The 17,839-nt window shown below is 40.9% G+C and overlaps 1 protein-coding gene across 2 annotated transcripts in view; it reads left to right on the plus strand.

Moving 5' to 3' along the window:
* Positions 1-1,200: 1,200 nt before the first annotated feature.
* GRB2 (growth factor receptor bound protein 2) overlaps positions 1,201-17,839 on the plus strand; it is a 55,779-nt gene continuing 39,140 nt past the window's right edge. For both annotated transcript variants that reach the window (XM_006762768.2, XM_015563290.1), the window contains exon 1: positions 1,201-1,415. In XM_006762768.2, coding sequence (XP_006762831.1) covers positions 1,338-1,415 — 78 coding nt within the window. In that variant the 5' untranslated portion in view covers positions 1,201-1,337. The remainder of the gene's footprint in view (positions 1,416-17,839) is intronic.

A 17,839-nucleotide genomic window follows, 5' to 3' on the forward strand; every position in this document is an offset into this window, starting at 1 on the left:
GTCCCCATTCCCAGGATCCGGGTTGTTTGCTGCTTTTATTTAGCCCGTATGAAAACAGTGACTGGTGAAATAAGAATGAGGCTTTATTTTCCTTTTGTTCTGCAAAGGTCTAGGTTGTGTCCCATATTCAGGGCTGGAGACTCTACTACAGTAGTGATTGTCTGTGGTGCCCACAGTTCCCCATCACCTGGTACACACCAGAGGGTTATTATAGACTCTACCTGCACAGTACAGTTTGCACCAGTACTCTGCTGGCTCTGAGCAAAGCAGTTGTTCTCAGGTAACTGAGAGACGTGTTTGACTTTCTGGCACCATATCCCTGCATTTTCTTTTCCCAGACACAATTTCTGACAGCTCATTCTATAAAAAGGATTTTTTTCAAATGTAGATTAGAATGTTAGCTTTGCTCCTTAGGCTAGTTAAAAATAATGTGGAGGATGCTTCTGGAATACTAAACCTTGGACATGTGTTTCAAGGGCTATTGGAGACCCCAAAGTTTTGCAGGTCTTTAGGGGCCTTATTGCAAGAATAGCAGAGGATCCAGCAGCAAGAGGCTGAAAAAAGGCTGTTGGACCTTCTTCTCTGGTGTCATCTGCTCAGTAGTAAACTGAATAAAAAAGTAGATCTTGTGTTCACTTTCTCCTGCTCTCCTAGGAGCAGACCGAGGTTTAGTTTCTGAGAAGAGTTGGAAGCAGCTCAGGACCAAAGCTTGCATTGCTTGCTTTTGACTGTGGATCGAGGACCCAGCATTTTTCAGAAAAGCAGGAAGGTCAGCGGGGAAAGGAGGGAGACAGGCCTATTTAACTGAGGAAAGTAGGGTGCATCCCCAGGGGCTGGCCTTCTCTCAGTGGCTCCATTTTGTGCCTGGAGAAGAGTGTAAGGAGTGAGGGAGGAAAGGTGGAGACCGAACGGGGCTGCAGCCGGTGTGGTTCCTGCTCACCGTGTACACCCAGCGGGAAGGAAGAGGAAGTGTGTTCTGGAATAGCTCGAGCTGCTGCCACCATTGGCCGGCGGGCCTGTCAGTCGCCTGGGCCTGAGGCTGAAAAGAGGAAGGAGATCTGGGCTCTTGCTTGGAAGGGAGGGAGGAGGGTTGAACCAGCCTAACCAGGGGGCGTGGGGGCTGGGACAGCAGGCCTATTGGCAGGGCGGGGCTGCCTTCAATCCCGGCCACTTCTCTCAATCATCCGTCTTCTGATTCAGGGTGGCATTGTGTGTCCCGGAGTGCAGGAGCCAGTCCCAGAGGAGAGGCGAGGCTGAGCCCAGAGTGCTGGGTTGCTTCAGCAGGGAAGACTCCCTTCCCCCTGCTTCAGGCTGCTGAGCACTGAGCAGCGCTCAGAATGGAAGCCATCGCCAAATATGACTTCAAAGCCACTGCAGACGACGAGCTGAGCTTCAAAAGGGGGGACATCCTCAAGGTAAGTGTTGCTGCCAAGCAAATTCTGAAATGGCCTCTGCTTGTACTCACCTACCTTCCTTTGCCCGGTAACACACAAAGAAGCCTTGCTCCTTCTTTCATTGCCCACATTTACCATCGTGTGAGATCTGGATAGCTGAGATGGACGCTGAGTAGAATATTAAATATGACTTAAGAGGGTGGTGTGTGTGATGTATGGTCTTTAACTGCCTTTGTGTGAATACCTCGAGTATTTCTTTTTGCTTGTTGATATTGGTACTATTTCAAGCGAAGTCAAAGCAATACAACTGTAGTAAGGAAGTAGGTTGATTTACCTTGGAGAGTTTTATTAAAAAATTAGGGGATGTTTTGAAAGACCTAAACTTGAAGTATTTATGTAAAAGCACTCCATTAGTCTTATTTTACATAGTTAAAGATGTTTGCATTCTGGAATGTGATCCTGGTCGGTTAGGAATTAATTTCCCCTAGTTTAGAGAGGTAGTTTGAAATACCTGCCAAAACTCATTAAATAACTCAGTGTGTTTTTATTCTTTTTTGAAAAAAACACACAAAAAAACAATGGAGTTCTAAATAATAAGGTTCAGTTTGCTGTTGTACAAGTCAGATTTCAATATTCTTAGAAGAAACTTGAGGAGCAATTACCCCATTTTAAACTCTAATTGCACAAAAGAAACCTGCTGACAGTTTAGAAAAAAATAAGCTGCTTTACAGTTTGCAGCTCATTTGGAACCCCACTATTTACATGAGGATTCACTTTCCACCTGGCACATGTTAATTATGTTGTTTACTTAGTTGACTGGAGCAGCTTGCCCTTTTGGATATGTAACTTACTTTTTTACAAGGTGGGTGTTATCGAATAGTGTCTACTTTAAATCAGGAAAACTTGAACTTTAGTGTTTGCATATTCACCATGTCTCAAGTTTTGAATTGACTATCCCTGAATGAAATGATTAGAATTTTACAAAGAGGAAGAAGGTGGAAATGTAGAATTATGGTCCTTTTAAAAATAACTAGTTTTTTGTGTTTGTTTTTTTAAGCTATGCAGACCTTTGGAGAGTTACTATTTTGTTCTCATTGCCAAAGGCATAGAGTTCTCTGAAGTCGCTGCATAGTAGTGTAATGTTAAATGTGTAATTTGTATTTCATAAAAGGTGATATTGAAGAGCTCTTTAAGGAGAAAAAAACTGTGTTTTATCAAAGCTGTTATTGTCATGCCAAACTCTCTGAGGGTATTTTCCAAGTCAGCACAAAATTGCCAGAAAGCAAACCAGCTATAGGTTTTAGAGTGACATATGTCTTCTCGTTCTGTTTTCTTAGAGAGCTAGAAATCAGAGCAAATGCAACTTAGACCTTGAAATTACTCTGTATCATTGGTATACGGAGGAGGTAATTTGATGTTTTCATAGGTGATTACTGTTTTCAGCAGATAATCCGACGGTGATATCATAAGATTGGCTACTTCAGATATCTACGTTTGTAACCTGGATGAAAACCCTTTGGAGCCAAGTGTTGTTGTTTTTTGTTTTTCTTTTAATATATTTTTATTGATTTCAAAGAGGAAGGGAAATGAAGAGATGGAAACATCAATGATGAGAAAGAATCATTGATCAGCTGCCTTCTGCACACCCCTACTGGGGATCTAGCCCACAGCTCGGGCATGTGCCTGGACCGGGAATGGAACTGTGACCTCCTGGTTCATAGGTTGATGCTCAACCACTAAGCCAGACTGCCCGGGCATTGTTGTTTTTTAAAATACAAACTGATGTCTCTATTAAACTTACCATAGAAACTTAAATGAAAGCCTGATGGTTCATATTTTTCTGTTAAGTTTATCCCAATGCATATTTAGCACTAAAGCAGCAAAGTAAAACAAAAGAAGGGATTTGAGGATTTTAAAGAATTTTCAGACAAGACCTTTCTGTGTTTACTATCACCGAAGTCTTTCTGAGACCGTGAACATTTTATAAGTTCTCCAATTTAAATTGGTAACCTCTTGGACAAGTATAAATCCCTTCTCTCCTCACCCTATAATTAGAGAAGGTGATACTGTTTAACATTCCTCCAGAGAATTCATGATGGGAGAGAAAGTGAATCAGAGTGCTCCCACTTGCAGATTTTCTCTGGGCAGAGAAAAATAAGGATACTTGGTTCTTTCCAGTTTGGTAGATAACTGGCATATGAAGTCATACTGCCATTATTGCTTTTGAATTGTGGCCATTAGCTGTTTGTTAGTAATCTTGTGATTTTACTCCAAAAAAAAAAAGTGATAATACAGTACTTGCCCTTTGTCTCATAATTCTGTGTAACAGCTGAGTGAAGAGGAGGGCCATTTGCTTTGTGTTAAGAGCTGTTAGTAAAAAAACAACAGTGCTTCCTTCATTTGATTATTCAAGGAGTAACTGGCTTCATTTGAGTGGCTCTGATTTGATTTGATAACTCTTTAGGATCTTAAAACGTGTTTAGAAGTGGCTGGAATAGCATTGACCAGTTTAACTTGATTAAAATAGGGATATATGCATTTGCCCTCTCTTGATAAAGGGCGCATGAGCATATTAGTGTTAATACATTTTATTTTAATATAATGATAGAAAGGGGCTTAGCCCTCTGCTTCTGACTAGAGTTTGGAAGGATCGCATCCTCCCACTGTCTTAGAGTTCCTGGTTACCTTTTGGTTAATGTTGATTCCTGTCCTCCAGCAGACCACTTTCTTACTTTCTATCTACACATTGACTTGTACTGCCCTGAGAAAAGAGAGAAAACTAAAGACATTTTACTGGAAGCCTGAAATAGAACTGAATTCCTTTCCCTCTTATAAAAGCTTGTATTTTCTGAGAAAGGCACTGGGGCATAGAAATGGGAGGAATTGCTCTTCTCTTGCAGGTTTCAGGCTCTGCGTGGCTGAGCTTACCCTCAGTTGCCCCGCCATTGTCGGGCAGGCTTGAGAGTACGAGGAGCTGTCCACTGAACAGGGCCCCTGATGCACATACATGTCTGAGCTCACCTGAAAGTTGCATTTGTCATTTAGGGGCTATGTACACATACTTCAAACAGTGCTGCACAGGAGTTAAGAACCGTTTTGAGCTCTCGAGCCTGTGTTCATTCCATTCTTGTTTTCCATTAAGGCAGACCTTCAACTCAACAAGAGAGCCGACAGTGGACCATCTACTCGTCTGGCACTACCTACCTATCCCGGTTGCACAAGCTGCTTTAGAACTAGATCTTGGGTTCACACTCAGATCTTTGAAGTTTTCTTCTATCTCAGCACTGATGTCTCTATTCCACTGTCACATTTACTGAGCATATCCTTGAGCCACATCCTGGGATAACTTGCTTTGAGAGTTGGGGAAGAAATAGATGATGTACTTTTTCTCTTCAGGTATTCTTAAAATTAAATACGAGAAATGAAGATTAATATCTGAAACATTATATGGCAGCATGTAAAATTAGAGGATTTTTTGAACAGAAGAAGACTTTTAAAAATCTATTAATTTTGACTTACTATTTCGCAGATGAGGAAATGGTGGCCCATAGAGGTTAAATGATCTATGCAAGATCACAAACAGTACTTTGTAGCGCGCTGGTGTTTAATGAAATGCTGAAGTTGTGTTACTCCTGTAACTGCCAAAGTAGTTAGGAAGGGAAGAGATGGGTCAGACCTAAAGTCAGAGAAAGCTCTGAGGAAGAAGTACCACTTGAACTGGACCCTGTGAATTAAATAGGATAGGGCTAAGAGAAGGGCGGGAGGGGGGTTTGGGGGTGGTAGTTGTACTTGTGTTTGAGATAGGAATGCTAGAATAAGGTTATAGATTGTGAGTGACGTAGTAGAGAATAAGGTAGAATTGGAGTCAGATAAGAAAAACGCAGTAAGAGTTTTATCTTTTCCTTAAGAAGCATCTGAAGTTTTTTAGTGGATGGTGAAAGTGCCCTGTGTGTACGGTGGGTGACAGAGAGGTAAACCTGGAGTCCCAGCCTGGAAGGTTGCAGTAGCCAGGTTGTGAGATAGATAAGTGCCTGCATAGGTGTCAGGACTAGGAATGAAGCCGGGGTGGTTTGAGAGAGGCTGAAAGGAAAAACTGGGGAATTTCTGCTGGCCAGCTGGGAGCATTTGAATAAGTCTCCCGTGTAACTGAGAAAAGAATACGCATTGAGGATGCTTCCGAGAAATAGGATTTACTTGGGTCCAGTCTTCACAACAGCTGGATTTCGGCACACAGCTCCATTTCAGGTGTTTAAATGACCAAACCTAAAAAAATAACAGGTTGGGGCTGTTTCTTTTTTTCTTCACTATTTTAGTCTGGTATTGGTATGCTTTAGCCTGCTGATAAGGATGCTTATCAATCTTGTTGACTAAACCCAGAATATTGCATTTACTCTTTTGAGAATGAAGACTGTTTCAGTTCTCTTATAGCAGGTAATTTGATTGCCTTTCCTTATATTCATTTATTCCCCTGTCATCTGGATGGACTATTTCCAAGTAGGTACTAAGAATGAATGAACTTTCAGTTCCTATACAAGACTCCTTTTGGGAGGCTGGCTGAAGACCAGTCATCCCTGTTTGGAGAAAGAGATGTTTAAGGAAATGCAGTTCCTTTGCGGTCTTTCAAGTTTCACTTCTGTGAGCCATGGTAGTTAAAGTCATTATTGAGTAGCTACCATTTATGGAGCATTTACTCTATGCCAGCGGTTCTCAACCTGTGGGTCACGACCCCTTTGGGGGTCGAACGACCCTTTCACGGGGGTCGCCTAAGACCATCGGAAAACACATATATAATTACATATTGTTTTTGTGATTAATCACTATGCTTTAATTCGAAGATAATTTTATGGTTGGAGGTCACCACAACATGAGGCACTGTATTAAAGGGCCGCAGCATTAGGAAGGTTGAGAACCACTGCTCTATGTCATGAAGTTATACATAATTTCTGAATTGGGGCACTAAATTAGTCCCATCTCGTGACTGCAGAAACAGGCACAGAAGTTAAGTAACTTGCTGTGGTTCACACATCTGGTAAGTGGCAAAGTTGGGGTTTGTGCTCAGGTCTGGCTGCGATGCTTGCTCTACAGTATGGTAACGCCCCTCTTAACTGTTGGGATGAGTAAACCGGAAATGTAAGGTATCTGCAGTCCTGCTTTGCACTTGCCAGGCATGGGCAGCAGCTTCTACTGAGTGACATGCTATCTAAAGTAAATTGACCTCGTGATGAAAACAATGAAAAAACAAACAAATAAAAATGAGTTCATTTTGCCTGTCAGATTAGTGAAGGTAGTAAAAATTGACCCCTACCCTGTGGTGGCCACTGTGTGGAGAAACGGGTATTGTCACCTCCTGCCAGTGGAGATTTGTACCAATAAAATCTTTCTGAATATTGGCTTGGTGATATATACCAGAACATAAAATGACCTGGCAATTCCACTTTTAAGAGTTCTTTAAAAAATCTTAATTTTAAAAAGTATAGACATTATGGTGTTTCTTACAATTAGTCTATATGTGCCACCTAGAAAATAAAATATTTAATTAAACTATAAAACGTAATATGCATTTCAGAGACGCTAAAATGTATAAAAAGGGCATCTTCCAATCTATGGAATAACCATTTGGGGGGTTACCTAAGCCGATCAGTAGGGAGTTACATAAACATTATGGTTTTTTAAAATGGAATACTCTGAAGGTGTTAATATTGATGTAAATCTATATCAACACAATATCTACAGTTGCACAGAGATATGTTAAGTGAACCCCCTTTTAAAAAGTAACCATGTAGCTAGTATATTGAGTGCTTAGTATGTCCTTGCACTAAGCTAAGTATTTTACTTGCATTCCCTTTTGATCCTTACAATATCCTATAATGACAGATGCTGTTATCCCCATTTTACTGATCAGAAACCTGAGGCTTACATTAAGTAACTTGCCCAGGTTCACATATTAGGATTTAGATCCAGGCCACTTTGAGTCCAGATTCCATGTTCTTTTTTTTTTAAAATATATTTTATTAATTTTTTACAGAGAGAAAGGGAGAGAGATAGAGAATTAGAAACATCGATGAGAGAGAGCCATCGATCAGCTGCCTCCTGCACATCTCCTACTGGGGATGTGCCCGCAACCAAGGTACATGCCCCTGACCGGAATCGAACCCGGGACCTTTCAGTCCGCAGGCTGACGCTCCATCCACTGAGCCAAACCGGTTTCGGCAGATTCCATGTTCTAACCACTACCCTTAAAGGCCTTTTCATGCCCAGATGGTGTTAAACTAGAGACTGAGCCCATTTATAGAAAATTGTTGTCTATTCTGTTTTCTTATTTAATACATAGACTTTTTCTAAATGGTCCCCTAAAAGACGTTATCTCCAGGGAGCTGGATTCCCGGTGATTTTTATTTTCTCTCTCTCTCTCTTTCTTTCTCTCTCTTTGTATTCTTCTGTTGTTTTACAACAAAGTTATATTCAAATAAAAAGTAGTTAACATTTTACATCTATTTTACCCTGATGGATATTCCAGGGAGTTAAAGAGTTAAAGTGCTCCAGTTCGGAGTTGGTTGGTTTGTTTCTTAATGGCTGAGGTTTAACCTACTTTAAATCCTTAGGCTAAAGTTCACTGTAGCTATACTCGGTGTCATTAAAACCTAGAGACCTTTTAAAAAGTGATTCAAAATGACATTTTGAGGAAAATCTTGGCCCCTTTGGTAGATACTCCCTCAGTTTCAGCTCCTTGTGGGTATGGAATGAGAAGCATCTATTGTATTGTGAAGAACACATGCTCCAGGCTACACCTAACTTTTTTGACTCCCAGTTCTGCCAGTGGCCATTCAGGCATTGTGGTCTTGGGCAGTTTGCCTTGTGCTTTGTTTTCCCTTCTGTGAAATGGAAACAACAGCACTTATCTTCCTAGAGTCACAGTGAGATTCAAAAGAACAAATATATACTCGTGTGCTTAAAGCAGTGACTAGCATACAGCAGGCAGTAATGCCTGCTGTCATTAATTTTATTAATGTTATTCAAGTGTGTAACTTTGATAAGGGGATGTCAGTCCAACCGCTGACTCAGGTAACCAGCAAGTCACATGACTCTGCCTATTTAAATAACTGGCCAGGTGCTTGTCCTGATACTACCTCAAATTCAGACCTGTTAAAACCTTGACCCAAAGCTCTGCTGAATGCACAGAATTGATAAAGGATTGTGTGTGAAAGACAAGTCGTTTCTCCATTCTTAAGTCTTTGGTCTCTCTTGTCACGCAGATAACTTTTTGAAATTAAATAAACAAATATATGTTTCATTCATTGTTAAATAATGTAAAAAGCAAAGTTTTCACAGAGGAAGTCATTAGTTTTTCTGTAACCTTTCAGAAAAAAAAACCACAACAAAACATTTAATGAATATAGCCATAGTTACCTTTACTATATTTTCTGGGTCTGACAAGAAACAGTGAAACCATCTTCAAAACGTTAATAATGAAAGTAAGCAGGTACTTCAGCTTTGGCAAGAAGATGGGGTTTCTGTTTAAGTGTACTCAGCGTCTTTAGAAAGCAGTAGCTCAAAAGGATTTCTATGCCAGGCTAGCAGAGAAGATCATGATTAAGACTCTCAAAGTCTCAAGTTAAAGCTGAGTGAGAGAGTAGATCTTGAACCTGCAATTGATATGAATTTCCCAGGAGTTGTGCTAATATTGTCTACATGGGATATCCAGATGAATGGCCTCACATAGGGAAACTAGTTAGCCCTACATGTATTTCCTTGAGATTAACATAATTAGTTTCCTAAATTTCAGTTACTGGTGCAGAAAGAATCAATGTTCTTTTTATGTTTTCATTAACTTGGAAATTCATATTCTATGTTCAGAAGCCCTTTATCTGTCTTCTTTGAGCACCTACTATAACTTCACCCACTTGAATAGCTGTTACCCTTAAAAACTGTAGAAGTAATTTTCAAATTTAGCTATTAATTTGTTGGTGGTGTATATTAAAGTGTAAGATATCTGCATGTTCTTCCCCTCACTCCTTTTTTATTAGATACTAGAGGCCCAGGGCACGAAATGGTGCGTGGGTAGGGCCCCTAGGCCTAGCCTGCGATCAGGGCCATCTTCTGTTCACTTGCCAGTCCCCAGCCCCGCCCCAGTTACCCATGGTTCCCCGTTGGCCATCCAACAATCGGAGCCTGTGGGCCGGAATCGAGAGATGGTCAATGCACCTCATAGGGAGTAGTCGAGTGGTTGTTCTGGTTATTACCCCATTATGGTTGCTGGGCTTTTTTTTTATATGTATATATTTTATTGATTTTTTACAGAGAGGAAGGGAGAGGGATAGAGAGTCAGAAACATCAATGAGAGAGAAACATCGATCAGCTGCCCCCTGCACACTCCCCACTGGGGATGTGCCCACAACCAAGGTACATGCCCTTGACCAGAATCGAACCTGGGACCCTTGAGTCCGCAGGCTGACGCTCTATCCACTGAGCCAAACCGGTCAGGGCTGGGCTTTTATTATATAGGATTAAAGGCCTCACAAAAAGGGTTTGCTTCTCATCTACAAACTCTCAATTACAGTGGAGCCTTGACTTACGAGTTTAATTCGTTCCGTGACGGAGCTCATAACTCAAATTACTTGTATATCAAATCTTAAAGTGAACGAGTGAGACACGTGATGCTGGGCTGATGTTGTGGCGTTCACTGTGCCAACTAGCGGTGGGGTATCTGAAGTTGGCTTGTAACCCGAATTTTAGCTCAGAACTCAAAGCAAAAAATCAGCCGAGAGACGGCTCATATCTCGAAAAACTCGTTAGTCTGGACACTCGTAAGTCAAGGCCCCACTGTAACCTGATGAAAAATTATTCTGGTATTACCTGCTTTTAGGTTTGGGTTTTATATATAAAAGAATAGCAACCTCAATTTGAAAATAAACTATAGTACAAATTTCCTTTTAATGTAGGTGTTTACAGCCATAACTTTCCTACTATGTCACTTTAGCTGCATCCCATAAAGTTGGATATACAGTTGTTTTGTTTTCATCCATCTCATCTCTTTCATCTCATCAAAGTATTTTCTCATTTCCCCTGTTACTTTTTTTCTTTGACCCATTGGTTATTTAGGAGTGTGTTTAATTTCCACATATTTGTGAATTTCCCAGAATTCCTTCTATTGTTAATTTTAGTTCCACTTTGCTTGTAGAACATACCTTGGGTGATTTCAGTCCTTTTAAATTTATTGAGGGTCATTTTATTGCCTACCATATGGTCCTGAGGAGTGTTCCACTGTGTGCTTGAGTTGGTGTTTTATTCTGCTGTTGTTGGGTGGAGTGTTCTACAGATATCTGTTAGGTATGGTTGATTAATTATTTTTACCTTGAGTATGTCATGATAGTAGGTAGAATTTTGATAAATTCTTAAGACTACTTATCCAGGATCTTGGTGAATCATAGCAACAAGTTCTTGAATACTTCCTGGGTGAAGGGTACTGTGATTAATGCAAAGGCTTGGTTCACGGCACACACAATGTTTAGTAATACACTGTTTACAGGCACCCACTGGGTATCCCGACTGAGTCACACTTCGTCAGACATGAGTATCAAAGAGTTTGCTAAGATAACTTAGAAATGCTCATGACTGCTTTGTCCATCCAGATATGCCTGACTTGCTAAGACTTCTGTTTCTAACATTAGCAAAGCGTATTATCAGCTCTGAAGAGTTGTTGGTGTTGTCCTAGAACACTTAAACTTGGAAGGGTAATTGCCTTTCTGTGTATTTGGCAGTTACAAAAGTAGACATGAGCCATATTGATAATAGCATGGCATATGCAAGAGCTTCAAAATAATCAAGATACTTCTTTTACATTTTGTTAGAACTTTAGCTGAGTGCCTTCAACTTCAAACTCAAACTTCACATCCCTGACACCACTGTCCCCTTTAAAGAAATAGGTTTCTGCTTCATATTTGTATGTACAAAATATTGAATAGCATGTTTAAGGGGGGCTTTTTTAAACTAGAACTTTCTATGAATTGAAAATAGCATGAGCCTTAGTTTGGCTTAGTGGATAGAGCCCGTGGACCGAAGGGTCCCAGGTTGAATTCCAGTCAAGGGCACACACATTGGTTGCAGGCTTAATCCCTGGCCCTGGTTGGGACGTGCGGAAGACAGCCAATTAATGTCTCTCTCTCACATCGATGTTTCTTCTCTGTCTTTCCCTCTCCCCCCCCCCCTCTAAAAATCAATGAAAAAATATTCTTGGGTGAGGATTAACAACAATAAACATATTCTGGTGTTTAGAGGTGAGGTCCTTGGGCAAAACTGGGAAGGGAGTGGGAATGCAGAATGCTACCGTGGACTAGGATTAGAATTGGGGAGGGAGGGTCTCTTTCTCATAGTGCTCCCCTTTCTGCACGAGGCCCTTTGCTTGTGGACCTTTGATTTCCCACGACCTCTTCATGGTGTGGCACCTTTTCTAGCTCCAGCTTGTGCAGAGACAGAATGGGAACCTGTTGCCAGTTGGTTACGTGTTTTCGCTAGTGAAAACGGAAGGACCAGGAGAGTGCGAGTGGAGCAGCTCCGCCGGGTGACCTGTAAGATGTTGGTCTAGCGCTGACTCTTCTAATTTGGGCCCTTGTGTCAGTGCGTGTGTAATGTGGTCTTGAGTGAAATGTGCAGACAGCAGCATCTGAGGCACATCCAGAGAGCAGAGGCAGCATTTCTTTGGATTCAGCAAAACCATAATTATTGTCTTTTCAGAATTCTGTTTCACATAAATAATCTTAGGCCAAGTCTTGCCCTTATTGTGAAGTCATTTTGATCCTTTGTGTGAACTGGCACCAAAATTTTGCACAATTTGCTATCCTCACCTGAAAAACTCTACTGTGTTTCATCGATGAACATTTTTGCCAGTAGTATCAAATAATGGATCAGTTAACCTTCGTGGCTGTATTTAAACAAAATTTGGTCAGTTTTCAGTTGTTGTATAGTTCCTTGAACTCTGTCACATCTCCTGGTCTTCAGTCATGTTGTTCCTTTTGTCTGGTATAACTTTTGCCTCTTCACTTCCCTCATTACTTAGAGCAGCGGTTCTCAGCCTGTGGGTCACGACCCTTTCACCAGGGTTGCCTAAGATCATCGGAAAACACATATATAATTACATATTGTTGTTGTGATTAATCACTGTGCTTTAATTATGTTTAACTTGTAACGAAAATACATCCTGCATATCAGATATTTACATTACGATTCATAACAGTAGCAAAATTACAGTTATGAAGTAGCAACGAAAATAATTTTATGGTTGGGGGTCATCACAACATGAGGAACTGCATTAAAGGGTTGCAGCATTAGGAAGGTTGAGAACCACTGAGTTAGAGCAAGACCAGACTCCAGAAGTCTCTCTCCTACAGGTGCCCCTCCACTGCCCCGTAGCTCCATTGTGTACCTCTGGCCACCACGTATTTCTATTTCTCAGATCTCAGGGTTCCTGTATCTCGGCATTTGCACAGCAGAGCGAAGGAAGCGCTGAAACCCACAGCAGGTTCATCCTGCTCAGTATAGATGAGGCCCATAGTCTGTTCCCCACCACTGCCCTGTCGGAGGGCAGGCTTCATTCTTAGGTTGCCTCAGCTGTTTTTGCGTTTATTTAGGCGACAGGGACCAGAAATAGGAACTGTTGAGTTTCCATTGTAGTTTTTCATTCCTTTAGTTTGTGCCACTACCTCTTGGTTAGGTTCTTTGCTACTTTTCCTTTGGTCTTTGTAAAGTATAATTGTACTTTACTGTGCATGTGACCTAAAGAATACTCAGTCGGTTTTATTTTTAAGTTAATGTCCAAAAAACATTCCCACTTTCCACCAGTTTTTGTTTTTGAATGTTTATTCCATCCATAATCATGGTGGCACTTTATTTCAGCAATGATCCATACAGTAAGAATATCTCTATGGAAGGAGGTCCTAAACACTATGGCTTTCTTTCCTAAATTTGTTTTTTATTTTCCTTGTATAAGAAAAAAAAGGAAAAATAATAGGAATAGTTTACAGTAACCCTGATGATTGTTCTAACCTATAGTTTACACAACTCATAAGAGAAAGTGCCAGAGAGCAGCTCCACAGAGGCCTAGATTGGGAGAAGAGAAGGCTTTTCTTATCATATACTAGAGGCCCAATGCAGGGAGTCCGTGCGAGGGGCTTGACCCTCGCAGCGTGGTGGCTTGCCTCAACCCTTGCAGACCCGGCTTTGTCCGGAAGGTTGTTCACTGTCCAGTCTAATTAGCATATTATGCTTTTATTATTATAGATTCTCTTGAGTTTGCGTTGCTGGTAAAGGTGAGGTGGATTGGGGGAAAGAATTTCTTGTTTTTCAAGCTTTGCTAGGACACTGTGCTTAAAACAACTGTTTGAACTCTTCCTGTGTCCCTGTATTTCCATGGGTGCTTTCTGACCTCTTATTAGCAACACAGCTAGGACTGGCAGCATGCTTTGTGGTGCCAAACATAGCTGTAGCCAACCTGGAGCAGGTCCAAACCGAACAAGATACTGAAGTCAAAATGAGCAAGTGGTACAAGTACTGTTAGTCAGAGTCTGCAAAATCTGCCTAGGAAAGCAAGGCAGACAGCTTTGACTAGCTTCTGAAAATCTGTTCATAGACAGACATTTCAGTTGTTCTGGGTTCTGGGTAGTGGGTTTCAGTCAACAAGGCACTAATTTTTCTTTTTAAATTTGCCCATAGAAGCGAGCCCTTGGGATGTACATACTGGTGATAAACTTGGAGCTTGAACATTGTTGCATCGGTGATCTGTGTTAACAGTCCATATCATGTTAAAAAAATAATGAATTTGTATCTCTAGAGGGGCCTGGCTTTAGTCATTGGCTCCATGAGTTGACCTAAGCTTTAGCTTTAAGCTTTCATTAATTTTGAGTGGCCAATGCCTCTTCATTAGTAATATGATGGTTCATGTGTTGATCAAGTAATGCTGTCCTTAAAGCCAAGGAGTATGTATGTTTTGAGTTATTTTTCTAGTAGTGGAATATGTCTAGTCAGTCAGTTTTTTAAACACCATCTCTTTCATGACTGGTGCCATTCTTAAATAGGCTGGTGCTAGAGTCAGCCAGTCAATCTTTAACCGACCTCGCTCATGCCGGCCTGCAGTATTTGTCTCAGAAGTCTTAATTGACTAACCAGTTGAGCTTAAAAGAAGCAAAGGCATGAATTGGAGTTTTTCTCAACATAAGGTTAATCAGAACCTTTCGACATAGTAAAGCCAACATATGGTTGTCTGTGCCTTAAAATTTTACATCTTCGATTTTACTAGAACTTTACACTGCTACTCCTTGTTCCAACTTAAAGTCATTTAAATTAAATAGTTTTGCTATGTCCTATTTTGAACTCTTAGGTTATGAAAATGTAGTGGTAAATTGATATAAAATGAAAAACATCGTCATATATAGTTTACCTGAATAACGCGGGTGTTAGGGCTACTGACCCCCCGTCACAGTAAAAAATGCTTGTATAACTCGACTCCCTAAAAACTCAGGTTGTCCTGTGGTATCCATGGGAGACTGGTTCCAGGACCCCACCCCATCCCCCGTGGACACCAAAAACCTCTGATGCTCAAGCCTGTAAAACGGCATAGATCAATGCATGCAGTTGGCCCTTAACATCTGCAGACTCCAGACCTTGGATCAAAAAACAGCGCAGGTTTTTATTGAAAAAAACCCACATATAAGTGGACCTGCGCCGTTCAAAAGTCAACTGTACATTCCTAAGATTTTGTTTTTCCAGGTCAGTCAGCAAGCTTTTGAGTGTGCCGGGAGACAGTTTTTGTCTACTAGGAACTTGGCGTTGAGCTGGTGAGGCTCTATGTGCCTGTGAAACAATTAGTAAAGAGAACAATTATATGAAATAGATTCTTTTTAAAAATACATCTGATTAAACACTGATTTAGAGGATTTGTAATAAGATAGAATCAGATGTAGTGAAGGAAGTTGGTGGGGCTTATAGGTAGGAAGTAAGAGTGTACTGATTCTAAATGGCTGAGAGTTGGATTGTAGAAAAAAATGGCATCTCAGGTGGCAGAATTCACTGAGGGTTGGAGTGTATATGGAGTGGATTTCAAAGACAGTGATCAATTTGGCAGTCTCTTGTTCGTAATTTTAAAATATATATTATGGTTCCTGATCAGTACCCAAACCTAGCCCAGTCCACTGCCCAGAAATAATAACTGATTATATTTGTCTTTCCTAGTATTTTTTTATTGTTTACACTATTACAGATGTCCTCCATTCCCCATTTCACGCTGCTTTGCTCACCTCCACCCAGGACCCCCTATAATAATTTATCTGGATACTTTAAAAGTCAAGGTCATACTGTATATGAAATTGCCTTCTTGAAAATATAAATATTTGCCTATTGTGTTAAGCCATTGTTTGCAAATGACAGAACACACTACTCACACTAGTCTAAACAATAAAAGGTATGTATCATTGGCTTATAATAATCAAAAAGTTCAGAGATTGGATAGAAATCGGATAATGGGCCGAAACCGGTTTGGCTCAGTGGATAGAGGGTCGGCCTGTGGACTGAAGGGTCCGAGGTTCGATTCTGTTCAAGGGCATGCATGTACCTGGGTTGCGGGCACATCCCCAGTAGGGGGTGTGCAGGAGGCAGCTGATCAATGTTTCTCTCTCATCGATGTTTCTAACTCTCTCCCTTCCTCTCTGTAAAAAATCAATAAAATAAAATAAAAAAGAAATCGGATAATGGTTTAATCAGGGCTCCAGCTCTGTGTCTCCCATAACTTTTTTGTAGCCGTGCCCTGTGCTGTGTGTTAGCTTTGTTCTAAGGTATGTGTTTCCTTCCCACCTCCAGCAGAAGTCCTGAGATTGGGGCTGATTGGCTCAGGTAGCCTAGGACTAAGCTGGTCACTGGGCCTGGGGAGAGAGACTTGCCCTGGGAGATTTGGTTGGGGGTCAGTCCCACCCAAACCTCATGGCTCTACACAGAGGCAGGATAGAGGTTAAGAAGACCACTCATTGTCTGCTCCACCCATGCTATTATAAACTCTTCATAAATAACATTTGTAACAGCTGCAGAGTATCTCATTATATGAATGTCCCATAATTTAACCATTCCACTACTGTTAAGCATTGTAGAATGTTTCCCCCGTCCTATCCTAAGTAATGCTTAGTTGGACATCCTTATTATATTTAGAGACGTTTTAAAGGAAAAAGAAGGCTTGATTAGATGTAACTATGAAAGGAAGGGAAAAGGAGAAATAACTGAAAGTTGTATTTCCATAGACGGATGCGGCGGGTTGCGTAGTATGGAGACTTGGGAGGACTTTTGGTTTGGACTGCCACATGCGGAGTGAGATCCGTTGCTGTAATGGTTCTCTTCATCTTTTTGGTGCTTCTGAGCAACTCCTGGGTACCCACTGGTATGAATTATTTCCAGTTACTGTCTTCTGTTTTATATTTAAAGACCAATTGTACTGATGGTGCTTTTTTTTAACCTCATCATTTCTATCCCCCACAATCCCATTGTACTTTGATTTGAACCTTTTGCCTTGTTATCGTTGGTACCATATGCTCAAACCAGTCAGTCATTATACCACGATTGTAAATGCAACATCTTACCAGAATAGCCTGTCCCTGCTGTCTCCTACTAGTTTCACCATTTGGCTTCTATTAAAAATACAGAACTAATTTATTCTGAGTAAAAGACCAGTGTAATTTTCTGTACCATTACTTACAACAGAATAGAAGTCATTGATAATCAAATTTTGTCCAGGAAGATTTAAATGATTCTAATTTAGAGGTTTTGGGGTTTTGTTTTGAGGCAGCTAACAGTAGATCTGGTGTAAGATGACCCATTAGCTTCTGTCCCCTTTGTGGACTTGTCAGTTTAAATGGAAGCATCTGGGTGGGCAGCAGACGGAGCTAGAGTAGGATTTAGGATTGGAAGCAGACACCTGCCTGTTTGTGAAGCGCACATATGCTCAGTATAGCAATCATTTGATACTAGAACTGCCAAGGAATGTCCTAAAAATAAGGTGGCTAGGAACAGAGGAGAGGCTTACAAGATTAGTTTGAACTTTCTTTTTCTTCATGGTCTGCCATCAGAAGTTTGGGTATTAGGTTCAAAACTGACAAATAAAAAGAATTTATTGCCCTGGCCAGTGTGGCTGTTGGCTGGGCATTGTCCTGTGTAGTAAGGTTGCCAGTTGGATTCCAGGTCAGGGCACATGCCCAGGTTTTTGGGCTTGATACCCAGGGGTGTGTGTGTGTGTGTAAAAGGTAGCCAGTAAATGTCTTGCTCTTGCATCCATGTTCCTTTCTCTCTCTCTCTCTCTCTCTCTCTCTCTTTCTCTTTCAAGAGAGAGAGAGAGAGAGAGAGAGAGTAAAGAAAGACAGACAGAAAATAATACGTATTGCATGATTCCAATTGTATGAAGTTTTGTAAAAGACAAG

This window comes from Myotis davidii, unplaced genomic scaffold (genome assembly GCF_000327345.1).
Source record: "Myotis davidii unplaced genomic scaffold, ASM32734v1 scaffold539, whole genome shotgun sequence".
NCBI classification, from domain to species: Eukaryota; Metazoa; Chordata; class Mammalia; order Chiroptera; family Vespertilionidae; genus Myotis; species Myotis davidii.